Source organism: Camelus ferus, chromosome 7, assembly GCF_009834535.1.
Source record: "Camelus ferus isolate YT-003-E chromosome 7, BCGSAC_Cfer_1.0, whole genome shotgun sequence".
Taxonomy (NCBI): domain Eukaryota; kingdom Metazoa; phylum Chordata; class Mammalia; order Artiodactyla; family Camelidae; genus Camelus; species Camelus ferus.
Window position 1 is genome coordinate 18,991,466 of NC_045702.1, and position 20,080 is coordinate 19,011,545.

General features: G+C 44.5%; 1 protein-coding gene across 1 annotated transcript; it reads left to right on the forward strand.

Annotated features, from left to right (window-relative positions):
* Positions 1-18,147: 18,147 nt before the first annotated feature.
* Positions 18,148-19,080, forward strand: LOC102519323 (taste receptor type 2 member 134). The gene has a single exon (XM_006185404.2). It carries the CDS (start codon positions 18,148-18,150, stop codon positions 19,078-19,080), a length of 933 nt encoding a protein of 310 aa, XP_006185466.2.
* Positions 19,081-20,080: the final 1,000 nt, after the last annotated feature.

Genomic DNA, 20,080 nt, shown 5'->3' on the forward strand with positions numbered 1-20,080 from the left:
TCCCCTGGGAGAAGAGCGATAGCTTGGTCCTCATCAAAAAAACTTTTGCTGGTTAGATGGCAGGAAGAGAAGAAAGAGGTAACCTAGCCAAGTTTCGAAGTCAGTTTTAATTTAGCTAGTATAAGAGAGGGGAGGGTCGAAATAAACCGTCAGCTTTCGTAAACATAGTTTATTTGTAAAGCTTCCAATTGTGTTGCTAGTCCAGGCTGGGAGTTCTGGGGAAGTAACCTCTTATAGCTGGGGTGGACATTGGCATAACCCATACTTACAGCTTTAATTTATTGGTCCTACGATCCGGAGGCAACACTTATTATTGTCTTATAAGAGAAGTATTTGATAAGTAGGGGCCCTATTAATTGGGCATAAATTTGATTCCTTTTAAATTTTGCTTTGAAGACGTTTTTAATACAGGGATTCAAATAGGGCAATCTATAACCTCTTTCAACAAGTTATAGTTAGGAAGTTGCTGTTATGAATGTATACATGCAGAAACATATGAGTTGGAATGTACAGCTACCAACCACCTCTGTTAAAAAGTTAATGTACATTTAACTTCTCCAAATACATCCTTGAGTTTGGAAGGTACCCAGGCCATGGGTCATAAAATAGGAGCGCCACCTGGTGAGGAGAGTAGGTAACTGCATATGTATTCTTCAAATTCAGACATGCTATTAACAAATTAATTACTGTTTATAAAATCTTAGAATGTCCTGAGACTATTCACCAACATGATATGAAAGTGACAGTGATTTTCATAAATTCTAATTATTATCATAATGATAATGGGCAGGCTTTAGGCTAGAAAGTAGCTTTTTTAGCTTGCCCATGTCTCATCCCAGTCATAACAGCCTCTGACCCTGGAGATGGGGATAAGGTCCAGGTAGAAAGGAAGGGATGGAGGGAGGAAGGGGCTCACAGTGCTGTGATGAAGGGCTTGCCTTCCTTTCAGGCTTCAGTTCTGGACACACAAAAAAGCAGACACCAAATTTTCTAGGAGGGGCTGGCTGGGAAGGAAGAACAACCATTACTTGTGAGTGTCTGTTGTTACAAACTAGAGAGAGAGGCTTCACTCTGCTCAAACCTTCTTACCCCGAGCTGCCAGGCATCTGGGCAGAGAACTGACTAAGGAAAAATCACAGCGCTGTTTCTTCTCTTTTTCTTCTGTTCTTCATCCCCTTCTTCCTTCCCTTCCCTTTTCTTTTAAAATAATTCTTGGAACGTGCATTTTGTTAGACCAAAGTTAAGACCTGTCCTCATTGTACTGGGTGTTTCATTTACTTCAAAATTTTCCATTTCGGAGAGGCACCGAGGGTTAGTGGAAAGGAAGTTTAGTGCTTTCTGTCTCCTAGGTGTACAGGCATTTTTCTTAACCTCTCCAGGACTCAGCTTCCTCACATGCAAACAGTTCCTCTACCTTTAAGGAGTTTGTGTGAGTTTTGGGGAGGTGGTAGGCAGCTCCGGTAAGCCCTAAGGTGGAGGCAGAAGCAAGCACCCATGGAATGGGGTGCTGATTCTCTCAAGAATGTTCTGGGGAAAAGGGTGGCCTTTGGGTTGGGCCTGGTAGTGTGACTTCAATAGGGCACTTTGTTCATTCATTCAAGAAAAATTTATTGAGCTCCTATTATGAGCGAGGCTCTGTTCTAGGTGTTGGGGATTCACTTGTACACAAGGAAAGAGAAACTAACAACCCTGCCCTCACTGAGCGCATGTTCTGGGGGAGGCGCTGGACTGGACACAAATAAATAACAAAATATGTTTTCCAGATGGGGAGATATGCCAGGAGGAAAATTAAAACAGGGTAGGGGGATAGGCGTTGTGTGAGGAAGTCCCGATTTTATACGGATAAGGTGAGTTTTGGGCAGAGAACTGAAGGAGATGAGGGAACACACCAGCTGAATCCGGATCGGAGGGCCGAACAACCCGGGTGGAGGACACGGCCCCAGGGCCTGGGCAGGCGTGTGCAGAAGTTCACGGAAGGGCAAGGAGGCTGGTGTTTTAGTCTGACCAAGCAAGTGGGAGGTGGGTAATAGAAAGATATTGAAAGGGAGTAGCACATAGAGGGCCTTCCAAGACGTTTTGGCTTTTCTTTTGAGTGAGATGGGGACCCTGCTTTCCTTTGAGTGAGGGGTCAGTCAAAGGAGATGTTCATTCTGACTTACCTTTTCAAGGGGTCACTCTGGCGAATGTGCAGAGAATAGATGGGTGTGGGGTTGGGGAGGAGAGCCAAGGGCAGAAGCAGGGTCAAGTTAGGGGCTCAGTCTTAGTCTAAAGGGAGAGATGAGAGGGCTTGGGGGCAGAGTGTGGATGGACTGTGGGGGGCTGGTGAGAGTCAGGTGTGTCGCAAAGGTTGTTTCAGGTCCAGGCAGGCAGAAGCTGGATTAGTGTACAGAGAGGCAAAATGGTGATCTGCCCAGGAAATGGCCTGCAGTGTGGCGTGATGGGCTGGGTTGGGGCAAGGAGGGAGAAATGGGAGATAAACTCAGGAAGGTAGCTGGGGTTGGCCTTGGTGAACAGTTTACAGAGTGTGAACTTCTCTGTATAACCTGGAGGCAGTAACAGTTTTCAACACGAGAGCCGAGTGATCAGAGAGGGCTTTGGGCTCTAGTGGCCAATGAAGGTAAGACTACAGGGGGAGGAGAGAATCAGAAACCACGGTCCAGGTAAGAATAACAAGGGCTCAGACTTAGGCAGCGAGTGGAAAGGATACCTGAGTGACATTTTGCCAGTGGAGTAACAGGGAAGTGAGGGAAGTTAACCGACTGATATACAGTTGACCCTTGAACAACATGGAGTGGGGGAAGTCAAAAATCCAAATGTAACTTTATAGTTGGCCCTCCATATCTGCGATTCCGAATCCAAGGATTCAACCAACCTCAGATGGTGTGGTCCTGTGGTATGTATTTACTGAAAAAAATCAGCATATAAGTGGCCCTGGGAAGTTTGTTTAAGAGTCAGATGTATAATCACTGAGAACCATATTTCTGATTAAAAAAACCGTATTTCAGTGTGGAAGTAAGTGTGCTGGAATGAATGTCTGCCCCTCCCTTAAATGCTTTAGAAGTAATGATGATCAATAAAACCCTTGCAGTGTCTTGTGAGGAGAGTGATAAAGGTGTCTTTTTTATGTTAATGAGGCAACTTGTGGAAAGCCCCCAGGTAACCTAAGGATGGGGCCCTGGTTGCCAGGGGAACTATTGTGATTAGAAGGTTGGAAATTTCAGCCCCACCCCTGACTTCTAGGGAGAAGGAAGGGGCTGGAGGTTGGGTCGGTCACGAACGGCCCACAATTTAATCAATCATGACTACATAATAAAGCCTCCATAAGCCCCCAAAAGGACGGAGTCTGGAGAACTTCCAGGTTGGTGAGCACAAGGGGAGTCTGGGAGAGTGGTGCCTGGAGAGGGCTTGGAAGTTCAGTGCCCTGTCCCCCTACCTATGTATCTCTTTCCTCTGGCAGTTTCAGAATTATATCCTTTTACAAGAAACTGGTCATCTAATAAGTGCACTGTTTGCCTGAGTTCTGTGAGCCACCCTAGCAAATTAATCCAACCTGAGGAGGGAGTCGTGGGAGCCTCTGATCTACAGACTTGGTACTGGTGTCTGAGGGTGGGCCCAGTCTTGTGGGCCTGAGCCCTTAACTTGCAGATTCTGATGCTGTCCCTGGGTGGATAGTGTCACAACTGATTTGAATTGTAGAACACCCCGCCAGCATTGAGGAATTGCCTGTGGTGTGGGAAAAGCTACGTAGAAATTGGATGCAGAACCGTTCTAGGAATCCTAATCATTAATTAGGATTTTGTTTGGCTGAGTGGGGTGTGCAAGCAGGGTAACTGAGAAGTGGGGTTGGTGGTGGCCAGTGAGAGGTAGGGAACCAGAGAGGCCTTGGGAGAGGGTAGCTTGAGAGAGAACAAGAGGGCAAGTGGAGATGAGGCAGGTGCCTTCTATACCGACCCTTTCCAGTCAGGCCCCTACCCTTTCCTCCTGCCCAGTGTCGCTCCAGCCAATAGAATGAGACCATGTTTAGCTCAGAAGCAACGGGAAGCTTTATTCTCCGATCTAAGAGAGGAGAGGTGCCAGCTGTGCTCCGGAGCACACCCTCCCCCGTACAGGCCACAGTGGGGCCGCTTTATAGGGTTCTCGGGGCCGGGAGGGGAGGGGTGGAGTTCCCCTCCTTCTGGCCCAGCTGTGCTGCTCCAGGCCCCAGATCGCAGTGCTGGGAGCAGCCTCTCTGCACGGGGCCCGCCGCCGCCATGTTGAATTGCGGTGTCGTGCGCGGTCCCTCTGCCCGCGCGGCCCGCCGCCATGTTGAGTTGCGGTGTCATACGTGGTGCCTCTGCCTGCGGCCTGCCGCCATGTTGAATTGCGGTGTCGTGCGCGGTGCCTCTGCCCACAGCTGGCTGCCGCCATGTTGAATTGCGGTGCCGTGCGCGGTGCCTCTGCCTGCAGCCCGCCACCGCCATGTTGAGTTGCGGTGTCATACGTGGTGCCTCTGCCTGCAGCCCGCCGCCACCGTCTTGAGTTGCGGTGTGCACAGCGCTCCAGCACACGCCCCCGCTGAGGCGCTGGTGGCGCCATTTCGCAGAAGGAACTCTGGTCTGAAGCGCCAGGGGTGCGAGACCTCCGCACCGGGCGCCCTGTGAGCGCGTGAAACTAGACGCAGCCCAAAGGAATAGACAAGGTGAGCCTTTACCTTATTACCCACATTCTATTTTCCTTTCCCGGGACTTGTTGACGGGCGTGGCGGGTGACGCTTCTGGAGAGAGCACTGGTTGAAAACGGCTGGGTCACCTCAGGGGGACGACTGTGAAGCTGCACAGGGAGCCGGGGGTGGGAGCAGCCGCCTCCCGTCTCCCTGGAGAGGCTCTGTGGAGGCCAAGTCAGCGTGTGGGGCTTTGGATCCAGCCGTGGTTTTTCTGGAAGGATGGCGTGGGTGCCAAGGGCCGTCCCCCGCGAGCAGGCCGGCCTTGTGTGCGCTGCTGCTCGGCGCCTGGCAGGGGAATGAAAAGAACGGGGATTCCAACTGCACACCGGTGTTTTCTCAGTCTGGTGTGTTCTGTTCTTTCTTCTGCTCTGCGCTCGCCTCTGTGACGAAGGCTTTGCTTTCCGTCTCCCGACAGTCCGGCTGTGTTAAAAAGGAAGCTCCAGGTCACTCTTCCCCTCCTTTGCCCTCCAGCTCCTTCCCTCAGCCCGGCCTTCTGCCCAAAGGCAGGACTTGTCCTGAGAGGCACCGCCATTTACTCAGTCCTTTCCTTGTCTTTTATTTCCCGGTGAGGATTTGTTTTTGTCCCCTCTTCCTTTGTCACCTTTCCAGCCTGAAACATCCCTTGCTGTCATGTTGCAAGTCTCAGAACTAAAAAGAAAGCCAACAGGAAAACAGAAAAATGGTGTCCACCTTGCCTTTATCATAATCACCGTTAGTTCTCTCTAATGGCAGCTGGCCCGGGGGGACAGCAGTGAACACGCAGTTTTTGTACAGAAACTCTTGGTTCTTAGGAAGTGGGGAGTTTGGCCCCAAGAACCAAGGACACTCGCATACAGTGGAAGTGACCAAACGCCCTAATTTAATTAGGCACATCCTAACTTCCTTCTGTGTTTGATCCTCCATCCTTTACTTTGAGACCCTGGGCAAGTCTTTTGAGCTCGAGTCTCGGCTTTGAGTGGAGATAATAAGACTTTCCCTAAAGTTAGGGGCAGGACCCCGTGATCTTTGAAAGGCCCCTCCAGTACTAAGATCTACAATTCTATGAATCTCTCTACTCAAAGGTCCCAGAAACAAAGTCACAAATCAGCATAACTTAAGAATTCCCACTCTCCGCGGAAGTGTTCTGCGATAAGGAAACGGGGCTTAAGAAAGGAGAGTGAATGGATGTCAGAATGCAGGGCTCTAAAATGTGCATCCCTGTGTAGGAAATTGTGGTGGGGTTTCATCTCCACTTCTCTCCAGGTGGCCCTGGGACAGAACATTGAACTCTTTTGGAGTCTTACATAAACCATAACTGTGCTAAGCGCGTCACGTACATTGCCTTTTAATCTTCAGAAGAAGCCTGTGAGTTCTGCTCATTTACAGTCGAGGAAGCTGAAATCCAGGAAATTACACAACTAGTTCTAGCTAAGTAATGGTAAAGATGACTTTCACACTCAGTTGGTCTGACACCAGAATCCACACTCTAAATTGCTACATTAAACGCTTGCCTCTCTGTGTAGACACCAGGAATCTTACTTATGTGAAGAGTTTGTTAGCGATGGGTAGGTTCTGGGGACTTGGGTTTACACTGTGTGAAAAATAAAGGAGCAGTAAAGAATGTCACCGAACTGGACGCCTGGAAGGCAGGGAGCTGGTACGCAGGTTTGGAGAGAGTGGAGGTGTGTGAGCTTGACTCATGGCACTCTGGTCTTGCCGTCAAGGAAGTTTTCTCAGGTGTCCTGGTCTTGAGCTGCTAGTCTAAAGTGTGTTTCCTGTGTGGTCACTTAAAGGCTTGACTCTCTAAGGTTGAAGGAAAGAGCGTGTTCCTCAGAAGCAGGACCACCCCCGTGGGAGCTGCAGGGCGTGGTGGTGACATGAGGACATGGGCAGGCAGGGCAGCAGCCAGACAGGCAGCGACAGCAGGGAGCCTGACAGCTGTGGGAGCAGAACCCTGCACAGCTGTGTGGGGGCGTGGAGGCCTGGGGGGCCGGGTGTGGAGATTCACAGAGCAGGCTGGCAGGGTACCCAGAGCCTAGTGCCTCTGTGAAGTGTCACCTGTCCTCCAGGCTGCTGGGACTTGGGGAAGTGACTGTTACCACCACATACCAGTGGATCTGTTATATTTGGAATATCTTCTGCCCAGCCGGGCTGTGTAAATGTGCCCTTCTGCCTGGGTCAGAGTGCCTTCTGTTTCAGTCTCCTGTGCGGGATGCAGGGATCCCGGAGGGTAGGGGGGCATCAGGGAAGTCCGTCCAGCAGGAGAGGCTGGCTCCCAGGGAGGTGGCCTCGCTGTGCAGAGGTGCTCCTGCAGAAGGCCACCCTGAAGTTCAGGCCAGGAACATGGGGGTGACAACTGTGAAAACTAAGCGCAGCTTTTTTCCCCAGCAGTTCTTTTCAAAATTTTTATTTTAGCAGTCTTAAATTATGTAACGAATACCTGAGTACATTCTCTGCGTACATTCAAGCATCACGAATAAAGTGCAACTCCACCCTGGCTACCATTCCTGTAATCAGTTCATTGTACAGACTTTCAGATGCTTCCTGCACACTTTTTCCTCTATATGTATATCACCATACATAGTGTAGTTTTGTGTGCATGTATTTTTATGTAATTGGTATCAGCTGTACATGCTGCATAAATTTTTCTCAAATAGCTTTCTTCACTCAACTACCTGTTGAGTGATTTTTCCATATCATCGTATGTAGATGTAGCTGACTCTTTTAACCATTGCAGAGTATTCCATAGTATAAGGGATCATATTTTATTTAATTAAAGATTCCCTGTGGATCAGTCCCTCCTTTTTGTAAAAATATTGGAGAATACCCCCATACTATCCTGAAATGAAATTCATAAATAATACGTTACTTAAAATATGGTTAAAATCAATACAATGTTCTAACTGCAATATAAGGATATAAAGAAAAGCAATTTATAATAAATTAATATGTACTTTAATATATAGAAGTCTTGGGCACCCTGCAACAGGTGACGACATCCAGTAGACAGACGCTTGCAGCTATATGTCGTCTCAAGTGAGTGCGACAGCCTGGAGCGCAGACAGATTTAGGTGTGATTTGTTGCTGGATTAAATACCCCGAGTGACGTTGCCGTTGACTTCATGATTTTTCTGAGACAATGAACAACTGGTCGTGAAAATTCAAACAAAGCAAACTTCCAGTGTGTCTCAGTTCATTTGGTAGTTCCATTCGTAGAAGCCATTCACATGTTAAAGTTGTGCACAAATTGCTTTGTGTTTATACATAGTGGAGTTAAGTTTTTGGCTCAGCTGTTTTTCACCTACACTTGCCTGATGGGGAAAATTCATCGTGTGGGTTACATCGTGGCTCCCAGCCAGTGAATACCAGTGGTAGCACCCCAAGATGGCGACAGTCACAAATGCCTGCGTACATTTCCTAGATATCGCTTGGTGGGGGTGGGGGGGGTGGCACTGTCCTCTTTGAGAACCAGTGATTTAATTTATGCTTTTTTTTCCCTCTAGATTTTTGCTGTTATAAACTAAGTAGCGAGGAGTATCTTTATATTTGCCTTTTTTCTGCACATGTCAGAGTAGTTCTTCAAGGCAAGATAAACCCCCAGCTTGTTTCAGCTGAGCTGCTGTCACAGGTTGGCTGGGGCACAAAGTGTGACTTCTCTAGAGGATGGCTCTTTGGGTTCCACTTTTTTTTCTTTTCTTTCTTTTTTTTTTTTCTGTTACACTTTTTTCTCTTTTTCGGGTGGCTCCCAGACCTGGGTCAGAGGTTGTTCTGCTTCCCTGGGAAAACCCAGAGTCACGGCCTCCCTCCCACCTCTTCCATCAGCCCTCCTTGGGGTAGGCTGCTCTCACCTGTCCTTCTAATGAAGGCGGCACAGTCATGATTTCAGAGCCACCCCACGCTCCCCACATATTAGGTTCAGAATAGGAGCAAAATCATCAGAATCTGTTATTACTAGATTAATTTTTGATTACTGAGGTGTCCTAATGGTGCATACGGACAATTATAAGTGGCCTGAGGCATTTCTTGGAGAGAGTGAAGTTGGACTTTTTCCCAGAGAGACTGATGAAAAAGAGGTAAAAAGTTCTCCCACAGTGACTGGGAAAGTGAGAGAATAGCCAGAAACATGGACTCTCAGGCTAGCAGAGAACATTGAGGACATTTAGTCTGAGGCTTTGATGCCCATTCTGGGAGAAGGGAGCCCTTTAGGAAGCCTCGGAAGGAACAGGCGCTTCTGAATGTTTGGAGAGAAAGAAGCAGGATTTCAGAACGTGACAAAGAAGCTGGTGCAAGATTTGAGATTTGTTCATCTGTAAGAAACAGAAAAGGCAACTTTTTTTAAGTGAGGAATGATGTTGGAGCGGGAGTGTTGTGGGAATGTTTCCCTTCAGAAAGGGAAAGCAACAGACAGAAAACTAAGTGAGTTTGCATTTTCTCTCTTGCTTTGTCTACATCATCTTTTCTGGGTTGTGCCTGTTTTACTAAATAATATAGAGGGCTTAGCAATGGACACAAATATTTTAATATGTATTGCCTCGTCTAACATTCACAAACTTGCCAAGTATTTATTGTTAAATTCTTCACACCGAGGTTGAAAGAGGGGGAGACTTAATCCAGGGTTACATGTTGAGCAAATGGCAGAAATAAAACCAAACCCAAGTCTTCTGAACCTAAATTATGTGCCCTTTACAACAAAATGGCTCTAAGTTAAACTTGTAGAATGTTAAGATGAGCATTTTATTTTTGTAACTTTCTCTGGAATGTCATGGTATTTTCTTAAATTCTCTCTATAATGTTGCTTGCTGGGGCATGTTTATTCATTGCCACCTGGTGGTAAATAAGAAATATTATGGGGAAGAGAAGCAGCAGGGAGAAGAGGAAACACTTGTTACTTACTCCGAACAGCCATCTTAGTTCATTAATTTGGGTTTCAGTCACTGAAAATGAGCAATTAGGGAGAGCTGACTTCTTTTGGTACCGCCAGGCAATGGAAAACTCTGTCAGGCGACATGGCTTTCTGATCTTCTACTCAGGGCAAAGGCAGAGTTCAGGCAGCTTCATGATATTTTCCCGAGGGGGGAAAAAAAACAGACACAGACAGTGCATCTAATAATAAAGAGCACAATCTGGAGCACATATGGCATTCCTAAATAAGATTAAACGAGAAAATGATGTATGCAAACGTGCTTAGCTTAATGCCAGCCACAAATTAGGTTTTCAATGAATGTTGTTCAATTTGAGATTATATTTCTTACCTGGAACTCTCCACTGGATACTTTGTCATTAACAAAAAAATTCTCTCTTCTTACTTTTACTACCATGGTCTGATGGGGAAAAACTAACTAATCTGCCAACCTACCTGCAGGGGAAGCCCTGTGCGGTTCCCTACTCGTGCCACATTCACTTACACAGTGTCCCACCACTGTTCTGCAGTCCTGCCCTGAGGTCACTCAGTCAAGAAACTCTACTGCTGCAACCAGTGGAAATCCCTCTTTCCTTCATCTCTGCCCATGCAGACAAAATGATGGGAGCTTTCTGTGGGGATTGTCAGGAGCAGTTGGAAAAAGGAGAATACTTTTTTTCCCTCTCTTTCCAATTTTATTGAGATAAATTGATATACAGCACTGTGTAAGTTTAAGGTGTACAGCATAATGATTTGACTTACATCAGGAAATGGTTATTATAGTATGTTTGGTGAACACCCATCACCTCGTATAGATACAAAATTAAAGAAATAGAAAAAAATTCTTTTCCTTGTGATGAGAACTCAGGATTTGCTCTTATCTATCTATCTTTCTTTCTTTCTTTCTTTCTTTCTTTCTTTCTTTCTTTCTTTTTTATATTTTTGTTTTTATGTATTTGTTTTGTTGTGGGCGGAGGTAATTAGGTAATTAGGTTTATTTATTTATTCATTTTATTTATTTATTTACTTAATGGAGGTACTGGGGATTGAACCCAGGACCTTGTGCATGTTAAACACACACTCTACCCCTGAGGTATATCCTCCCCCCTCTCTTATCTTTCATATACAGCATACAGCAGGGTTAATTATATTTCTCGTGTTGTACTGTACATCTCTAGCACTTACTATCTTATTACTGAACTTCATATCTTTTGACCACCTTCATACTATTTTCCCTCGCCTCACCCCTGCTCCACCCCTAGTAATGACAAATCTGGTATCTTTTTCTATGAGTTTGTTTGTTTGTTTTTGAAGTCTAAGTGACCTACAGCACTGTGTTAGTTTCTGGTACACAACACAGTGATTCACTATTTCTGTGCATTTCAAAGTGATCACCACAATAAGTTTAGTTACTATGTGTCACCACACAAAGATATTATGTAATTATTGACTATATTCTCCACACTATCCATTTCATACTGGTGACTCATTTATTTTGTAACTTAAAGTTTGTTCCTCTTAACCTCCTCATCTACTTCTTTCCTCCTCCCATCCCTCCCCTCTGGAAACCACCTATTTGTTCTCTGTATCTATGACTCTGATTCTGTTTTGTTAAGTTTGTTCATTTGTTTTTGTTTTTTAAATTCCACATTTAAGTGAAACCACACAGTATTTGTTTTTCGCTGTTTGATTTATTTCACTTAGCATAATACCCTTTAGGTCCATCAGTGTTGTCCCAAATGGCAAGATTTCATTCTTTTTTATGGCTGAGTAATATTCCATTGTATATCTATATATCTTCCTTATTCATCTATTGATGGACGCTTAGGTTGCTTCCATATCTTGGGTACATTTTTCTTAACTCCTTCTCTTCTCCATTGAGTTTGAAGGAAACGTGTCAACTTCCACATCATTGTGGGAACATAATGGATACTATGTTCTTTGTTTGCCTCTTTATTTTATCCCTGAACTCCCACTAATAGTGGTATATAAATCAGAATATTTTGGCCTCATCCAAAGAAGCATTTCACAATCTGCTACCACCAACAGTCCCCTCACCTCTTACGCCTCTAGGAAGTTGCAGGATGATGATGACGAATGGTGGATAGGGGGGGTGTTTGAGGATCCTAGAAGGGACAAGATGGAGGGGGTTGGAAAGAAAACAGGTGAAAAATCACCATTTGAAAAATGGATAGCTTAAATTACGATTTTTTTTTTAACAAGATGATTAAGCCATTTTAGAAACATGACTCATGTTGACTTCTGCCCTTTTTTTCTTCCAATGATTATGAAAAACACATACTTGGAAGATTTTAATAAAATTACAAGTAACATTAGATCATGATAATTCCTGTCTATGGAGGACAGCAGTCCAATACTTAACTGCAAGATGAAAATGAATCCGTGCTTCTATGAGGCACTGCCATTTACAAAAAGAGTAATTTGGCTATTTTAGCTTCTAGCTCTCGACTTACTGTCTTCTCTCATTTTTTCCTTAAATTTCATCAAAGTTATACATGCATCTAGTATAGAGCCAGATATTTCTGACAGTTTATTTTGAGAACAGTGGTTCTTGCTCCCATCCTCTTCCATTTCCCCTTTCTGAAGGCAGCTACTTTTACTTCCTTTGGGGTGTGTGTGTGTGTGTTTATGGCTTTTTCTCTAAATTATATGCTTGCATTGCTACTTTTGATTTTTCAGTCTCAGGCATTCATTCCACTATGGAATATGAAAACTTGGTTTTCCTCACTCTATTTCCATGGCAGACTCTTTTCATTCCACTTTTCAATATAGCTTAATTGTAATGTTGTCTAAATCAATATTCAGTGTTTGAAATATTATGGCATATAAAGAAATACACATTTGGTCCCTGCCTTCAGTTCCTGACACAGAACTCCTTAAAATCCTTGTAACTTCCTGAGTGTTAGAGGTCTAGGAGCCTCCTCTATCTAATACATGGTCTTTCACCTAATTCCTGACATAGGAACTTCTAAAACCCTTGGAATCCCCAGAGTGAAGGAAGTGTCCTTTTGTATGCTAATGAGATGACTGGGGGCTCCTGGCTTCCGGATGGGGGATGGTCACAGGAAGGACTCTTGAGCTTTCAGCTCCAGCTCCGATCTGGAGATTGAGCTGATCACCAGTGGTCAGAGATTTAATCAGCCACACATACAAAATAGAGTCTCCATAAAAACCCCAAATGGGGATTCAGAGAGCTTCTGGTTGGTAAACACATCCTACATGCTGGGAGGGTGAGGAACCCCAACTCCACAGGGACAGAAGCTCCTGCACTCAGAACCCTTCTGTACTTCACCTTCTCAAAAAGAACACAGGCCCCAAATGGAGTCGCTTGTGTTAAGGCCCCAAATCAGCAAATTAAGACTAACCTAATTGCAGTTACAACCTCTCCCAGAAATGTAACCTTTAACCAATCACTCAGGAATTACCTGGTCAGCAATAATGAGATACTCCACTGTATGGGCCCCTCTGTTCCCTGAGGAGGGTGACCTTGTCTGAGACAATGCATTTGTTGTTGGTAATTTCCTTTTTTCTTTCCTCTTGCCACCTTTAAAAACCTTGCCTTTTCTACAGCTGGGTAGAGCTTTTCTATTGGTGGGATAGGTGGAATGCTTCCTGATTCATGAGTTGTGCAGTAAAGCCAATTAGATACTAAATTTTAGTTGGATGAATTTTGTTTTTTAACAGCATTTTATATAGCTTTTCATCTGGCTGTTCATCTGAATCCTTTATAATAAATCTGCACACATAAATGAATTGTTTCCTTAAGTTCTATGAGCTGCTACAGCTAATTACTAAACCTTAGGTCGGGATGTGGGAACCCCCGATTTATAGCTGGTTGGTTACAAGTACAGGTGACAAGTAGGGGGTAGTCTTGTGGGACTGAGTTCTTAACCTGTGAGCCTGTGCTAACCTCGAGTAGTCAATGTCAGAATTCAACTGTAGGGTACTGAGTTGATGGCTGGAGATTGGAGGATTGGTTGGTGTCAGAAAAAAACGCCCAACACATTTGGTGTCAGAAGTGCTGTTGAGTGGAGAAACAAGTTTTCTTTTAATGATGGTGTAAGTGCCATTCATGATAAAACCATGTATTAGCAATATTTTTTATTTCCTCTACAGATTTTCGCTTTGTGTTCAGTTAATAATTGCCTTGTTTTGTTTGCTTTTGCTTTCAAACTCTTCATCAGTTGTTTAAATCTTTCTCAACACTTTTGGACTCATCAGGTATTCAAAGATTTTATTTGAGAAAGCTCTCCTGGCGCTTCCTGTTCTGCTCCACGATAGACGTGTCCTCATGCTTGGTGCACCTCCCTTCGCTCTGAGGTCTGCCTTTATAATCACTCTGGTGATCCCTTTGCCTCTCTCGTACCTTGGGTCTTGTACTGTCTGTACCCCCATGTCTTCCTTTATGATGGTATACTCTCTAGCTTTCGAGAGTTAGTTCTCAGAGAAAATACCTAGAAAGTAAACTTTCTTTGAAAAAGTAAACTTGGTTTGGCTTGTCTGAAAAGTCTGTATTTCGCCCTTGCACTTGAGCATCCAGAGAGAGAATTCTAGGTTAGAAATAATGGCTGTGTTGCCTTCTAGCTTCCAAAATTACTCTTGAAAAGACTAAAACTACTCAATTCCTAATATTTCGAATTTGGTATCCTCCCTCCCTGCTTTTCCTCTCTAGAAGATCTGAGATCTTTTCTTTATGCTCAGTTTTCTGAAATATTGTGCTGATGTGCCAGATACTTAGTGGGCATTTTAATATAAAAACCCATATTTTTAGTTCTGGAAATTTTTCTTCGCTTGTTTTATTGATGGGTTTCTGTCCTCCATTTATTATATCTCTTTTTTTAGAATTTCTATTACTTGGGTACTGGATATTGTTGATTGGTATTCTCTTGTTTTTCAACTACGTTTTTGGGGTCAACTACGTTTGGGGGTTATTGTGTTTCCTGAGATATCTCATAAATTTTATCGTCCAACTTTGCCACTGAATTTTAAATTTCAGATGTTTTTAATTTTCAAGAGCTCCCCTTTTGAAAATTTTGAGTGTTCTTTTAACATCTTTTTATTTTGTACAGTTTTGTCAAATTCTCTAATTCTCTGGGAATATTAATTTTAGGGGGGGGGGGATTCTTTGCCTTGCTTTTTTTTTCTCCAAGTAGCTATTTTATTTCTTTGTTCTGTTTTTATCTTCCGTCTTTTCTCAGATGTCCTGAAACTCCTTGTTGCCTGCTCATGTTGAGTAATGGATGGAAAGACTGACTGAAAACCAAGCTCATAAATAGGACCTGCTGACCTTAGCTTCACTGTACAGTTAATGGCTGGGCTCATCATTTGAGGGCTCTCTGATATCAGTTTCTTTAGATCTTCCTCTTGGAAAGTTCAGCTTCTTGGAAAAGACTATACTCACCTCCTGCCTGGAGGGTGAAGGCCTGGGTGCCAGTGAGGGGGAAGCACTTGTCCTCCTAATTTCCCTGTTTTGAATGTACCTTTGCCTCAGATGTGTTTGATAAACACCCATCTTGGAGATTCTTCATCCTCTCCAGAGAATATACCTCCATGCTTTTCCTGGGGTCGGGAGGAGTGATTGCCCAGTTATGCAAAAGGGGAAAAAATGATCTGGGAATCCAAACCTTAAACTGACTTTACACCAGTTTTCACCATATTTTCTCTGATGGTATCTGGTACTGCAAATCCTGAGTAAAAGGCAGGTTCTTAACCTTTCTTTCTGCCTGCAGAGGGTTCAGTTTTCTCAGGTCTGCTCTGTTTTTACCACTTTCCCATCTACATACTTTCCAGCTTCCTAAGTGTTTATTTTTCCTTGTAAATGCTGTCTTTGTGAATTGGTGCCTTGAAAATAATTAAAAAAATTCCTTTATAGTGAATTTAGAGGAGTTTGGGAGGGAGTATAAGAAGATGCATTGACTCAGTCTGTCTTTTTCCCTCTTGATGTTTGCTCCAGGCCAGCAGTTTCAAGTTTGTTTTTTGCAGTGTTCTGTTGTTAACTTAGTTCTTATGCAGAAGCTGAGTCTAGGAAGTAGACATAAACAGAGCTGCCTTGTTTGAAGAGAAGATGAGAGGCTGTGGTTCTACTTTCTCAGTTCTCCTTTGCCCCTTCATTACTGTGAGGAGTTCCTGGAAGCGTGGCTTGTAAACCACAGATTTAGAAGTTGTTGAACATGGTTTCTCCCTCCAGCAGATGTTCTAGTGATGTCCATGGCAGTATGGAAGCAGTACTGATTTATTCCTCAAGAGATTTGTTGTATTGCTTCCAATTTGCTCAAATGGTGCAAGACAGACAGAGAGAACTATACTAAAATTTTTGATTTGGAATAAAATTAGACTCTAGACCTTCTTGCAGGCTAACCTTAACATCATAATGCTCTTTTTATTTGAAAGGAAACTATAAATTTACCTGAGTATTAAACAATATTTAACTTGCTTATACATTTTGATAATTGAGGATGTTGAAAATTCCCAAATTACTTTAAGAGAGCAAAAGACTGTTTTATACTGGATTGCTGTCAGATCAAATGTTTTATCCAAAATTATTTACTTAAATAAATGAGTAAGAGGAAGTCTGTAGGGCCAGAAAAATATACAGATCTTGTTCAGTATGAACATCATTAAAACTGCATGATTTAACTTCATATGGATGTGTAGTCTGGCGATTAAAAACATTGCTATTTCCTTCCTCTGCCACCTTTCCCCGGCACAGACCACAGTCAGCTATCTGTTGAAACCATGGAAGAGTATGCAAGTATTTGTACACTGCATGTCACTCAAAGGTCCAGTGGGGAATGGATACCAAGATTTACAAATCTTGCCAAATAAAATGTGCATTTTCACATCTCCATTTTTGAATGTAATAATAAGAAAAAAAAAAGCAAACTAATGAACAGAAACCACAGAACTCCTTTACGAGCGTAGAGCACCAAAATGAAGGAAGTGCACATAGGTCTTTTCAGAATCAGCTACTTGGAATCCGAACTTCTGCTGTTGCTTGTTTGACATTAGTGTTGTTTCATAGAGGACTCAGGCATCATCTTAAAAAATACTGCCAATTGTGCTACAGAAAAGGATTCATAAGTTTCATTTGCAGGCATGAGATGCCTTTAGAAAGGAGAAAGATGACCCATATTCTTGTGAGAAGCACCTAATATTTTGCTTGCTTCTGTGTATTGGAAGGGTTCTCAAAAACAACTTAAAGAGTTGTTCTGCTTGTGGCCTTTTTTTGGAGACAATGAATGGGGACCTCTTTAAGATGTGCCTAGCAGAGCACGTAGAGATGGATGAATAGGTACCTGAGGAAGGGTACTCTTTCAACCTTTTCATGGAAGAATATTGAAACAGGAGAAAATGTTTTGTAGAGCTATTAACTGTAGAAAAGGAAAAGTCCTGGGAGAGACGATTTCTGGTGAACTGTATGCTGCGATACTGTTGAAATCACATAAAGGTTGCCTGGGAGCACACAGGGGACACTTGGTCACGTTACCACAGCAGGGAGTGTGCGCATGGCCTCAGCTTTCTTCTTGATGACATTGTAGAGCTGGCCTTTCACCAAAGGATTTTGAGAAGAGCCTAAATGTTGTGAAACATGCAGAAGCCACTCATGGCTGCTGTCTTCGATAAGCCAGAGAAAATACGCAAAGAACTAAATCAAGCCAGGGAAGCTGTGTTGCAAAACCGTGATCTTTGGGATCATCTGTTCTTTGATCATCTTTGAGAAAAATGAAGCAGCTCTTCAAGCAAATGCCATATTTGAGAGGTAGCTGAACCTCTTTTTCCGGAGGTCTCCACTATAAGCCTTGGTTTTATTTCTTTTAAGTCTTTCACGCATAGGCCTCTTATCTGTGGAATCTTGAGTAATACCGCGTGAACTCGTGTTTTGAGTGGAGACTCTCTGAACTCCAATATACAGCCTGCCAGTGAGACTTCAGGCAGGATGTGCAGTCACAGGAGGGAAAAGGGAGCCTCTTCTTGGTGCTTATGAGACTTGTGCGTAGAGATGCCTTTTTACTCCCCCTGTTCGGGAGGTGGGTCTTAACACAACACATTCAGGATGCTGCACCAAATACTAACCTGGGACGTGAAGGGTCAGGGAAGGTTTGTGGTTATGGGAGGGAGACTTTTCTTCGGAAAGAAATAGTATGGTGAGAAAAAAAGTGCAAAATACGGGTATTTTCAGTCACCCCTGGAGCCTCTGTTCTGTTACCATTTCCCTATATCTGGCTCTGATAGAGAACAGGCAAACACAGGTTATGCGAAAGAAGACAGTGTCATTGAGCTGGGAGTGATTTGCATGCTAAGGGAAATCACGTGGAGGATCCTCTTTTCAGATCCTGGAGGACCGGCTAGAGGGGTGGTGGTGGGGAGGTGGTGGGCTGGTGGTGGTTGCTGGTAGCTACGCTTTTGCATGAATCCAGGGAGAGAGCCTCTGAATCTTTAGTTTCAACGGAGTGTCTTGGCCAGAGAGGCTGTTTTCCCCTGTGGACGCGTCGGTCCCTGCACTCCAGAGTAGAAGCCGAGTCTGAGCGGACCCTCTCTGGAGAAGATGCTCCCCTTACCCGTGCTGATTTTCATGGCCATCTTTCTCCTGGAGTCGCTGGCTGCAATGTTACAGAATGGCTTCATGGTGACTGTGCTGAGCAAGGAGTGGGTGCGATGTCGGACACTGCCCACAGGTGACATGATTGTAGCCTGCCTGGCTGCTTCCCGGTTCTGCCTGCATGGGATGGCCCTCCTGAACAACTTCCTGTCTTCCTTTGGTTTTTATACTGAAACTAAATATTTCAGCATCCCCTGGCAGTTCATCAACTCTCTCACTTTCTGGCTTACTGCCTGGCTTGCTCTCTTCTATTGTGTGAAGATCTCATTCTTCTCGCACCGCATCTTCTTCTGGCTGAAGTGGAGGGTTTCTCGGTCAGTGCCTAGGCTGCTGCTGGGCTCCCTGGTCCTGTCTGGTCTGGCAGCCGTCTCATCAGTCATTAGGAATATGATTCTAACGCGGAGGACTGAGACCCAGAGTTCCCAGGGAAACAACACCCTGGCTAGTAGACTACAAACCGTCTCTTCATACATTTTTCTATCTCATATGATTCTTATGTGGTTGATTCCATTCCTCCTATTCCTGGTGTCCATCCTCTTGCTCATGTTCTCACTTTGCCGGCACTTGAGGCAGATGACGGACCATAGACCTGGCCCGAGTGATCCCAGCACACAGGCTCACACTGTCGCCCTGAAGTCGCTTGCCTTCTTCCTCATCTTCTACACATCATACTTCCTGTCCCTGGTTATTGCTGTTAGTAACATCAAAGCCCTCCAAAGTCACTGGCACTGGGCCTGGGAAGTGGTGATCTACGCAGGCATCTGTCTGCACTCCAGCATCCTGGTGCTAAGCAGCCCCAAGCTGAGAAAGGTCCTAAAGAAGAGGCTTTGGAGAGCCCTGGGCAAAGAGCAGTTTGTCTCGAGTTACCAGTATCAGTAACTCCTATCACTGGACAAGCTCGTGGGCGGCAAGAATGCATAAGGTTTGGGTGCTGTCCTTCTCTCTTTTCACTTCCATCTTTCTTTCCCCCTCTTTCTACGCCCTATTGATTCTTTTCCATCCCTGTTTCTACTGTCCCTTGCTCTGCGCCTAGTCCCTGGTCTGGGTCCCAGACCACCTTGGACTAGGATGGTGGCCTCATTTCCTCACAACCCTTTCTCACTCTCTGCACAAGCAGCCCAGTAATATTCTCCCAGCATCGTTTTGGTCTGTACTCCCTTTACAGAGACCTGTAACGATGGTCAGTTGTCTATGAGGTCAGCCTAATGCTTGCTTTTTTAAAAATGGTGACACAGGTTGTCCCACACCATCCCACATACATCAACTGCCCTCCTCACCACTGCTCTGCTCTCAGAGCTCCATCTCTCTACTCCAGGCCAGGAAAGCTGCTTTCTGTCTCCCCACATGCTCCTCCCTGCTGCCTGTGGTCTTTCTGCCCATCTGGAACTTCCTTCTTTCCTTCCTCTGCCCTTCTTTGCCATTCCGTTCTTTTGTGCTCTGCTTAAGACCGATTCCTCCCATGGAGCCTTTTTAGTTTGATCCCATGGAAGTCTGAGGCCATATATGAGTTTTGTGCCACTACAGGTCCTGTTTGTGATTTTGTGTATTTGCTCTATGTTGAATTGAATTGTCTGGTGGGGTGGGGGAGGGTATAGCTCAAGTGGCCATGCCTAGCATGCATGGGGTTTAATCGCCAGAGCCTCCTCTAAGAAGAAATACATAAACAAAACTAATTATCTGCTCCCCCACCAAAAAACAAAACAAAAAAAAAGGAATTGTCTGATGTGGAAATGCCATTAGGTTTTGTCCAAAAGAATATAGAAAAAGAAAACAAGGGAAATTCACCATAGTTCTTAATTTTGAGACTCTTACCCTTCCTGTTCGCTCATGCAGGACACGGACCCTGGATGCCGATGCCTGGGATGGCAGTCTCCAAACT

Excerpts from the sequence above, each read along its gene's own strand:
- LOC102519323 (XM_006185404.2), top strand. The coding sequence starts at position 18,148 with ATGCTCCCCTTACCCGTGCTGATTTTCATGGCCATCTTTCTCCTGGAG.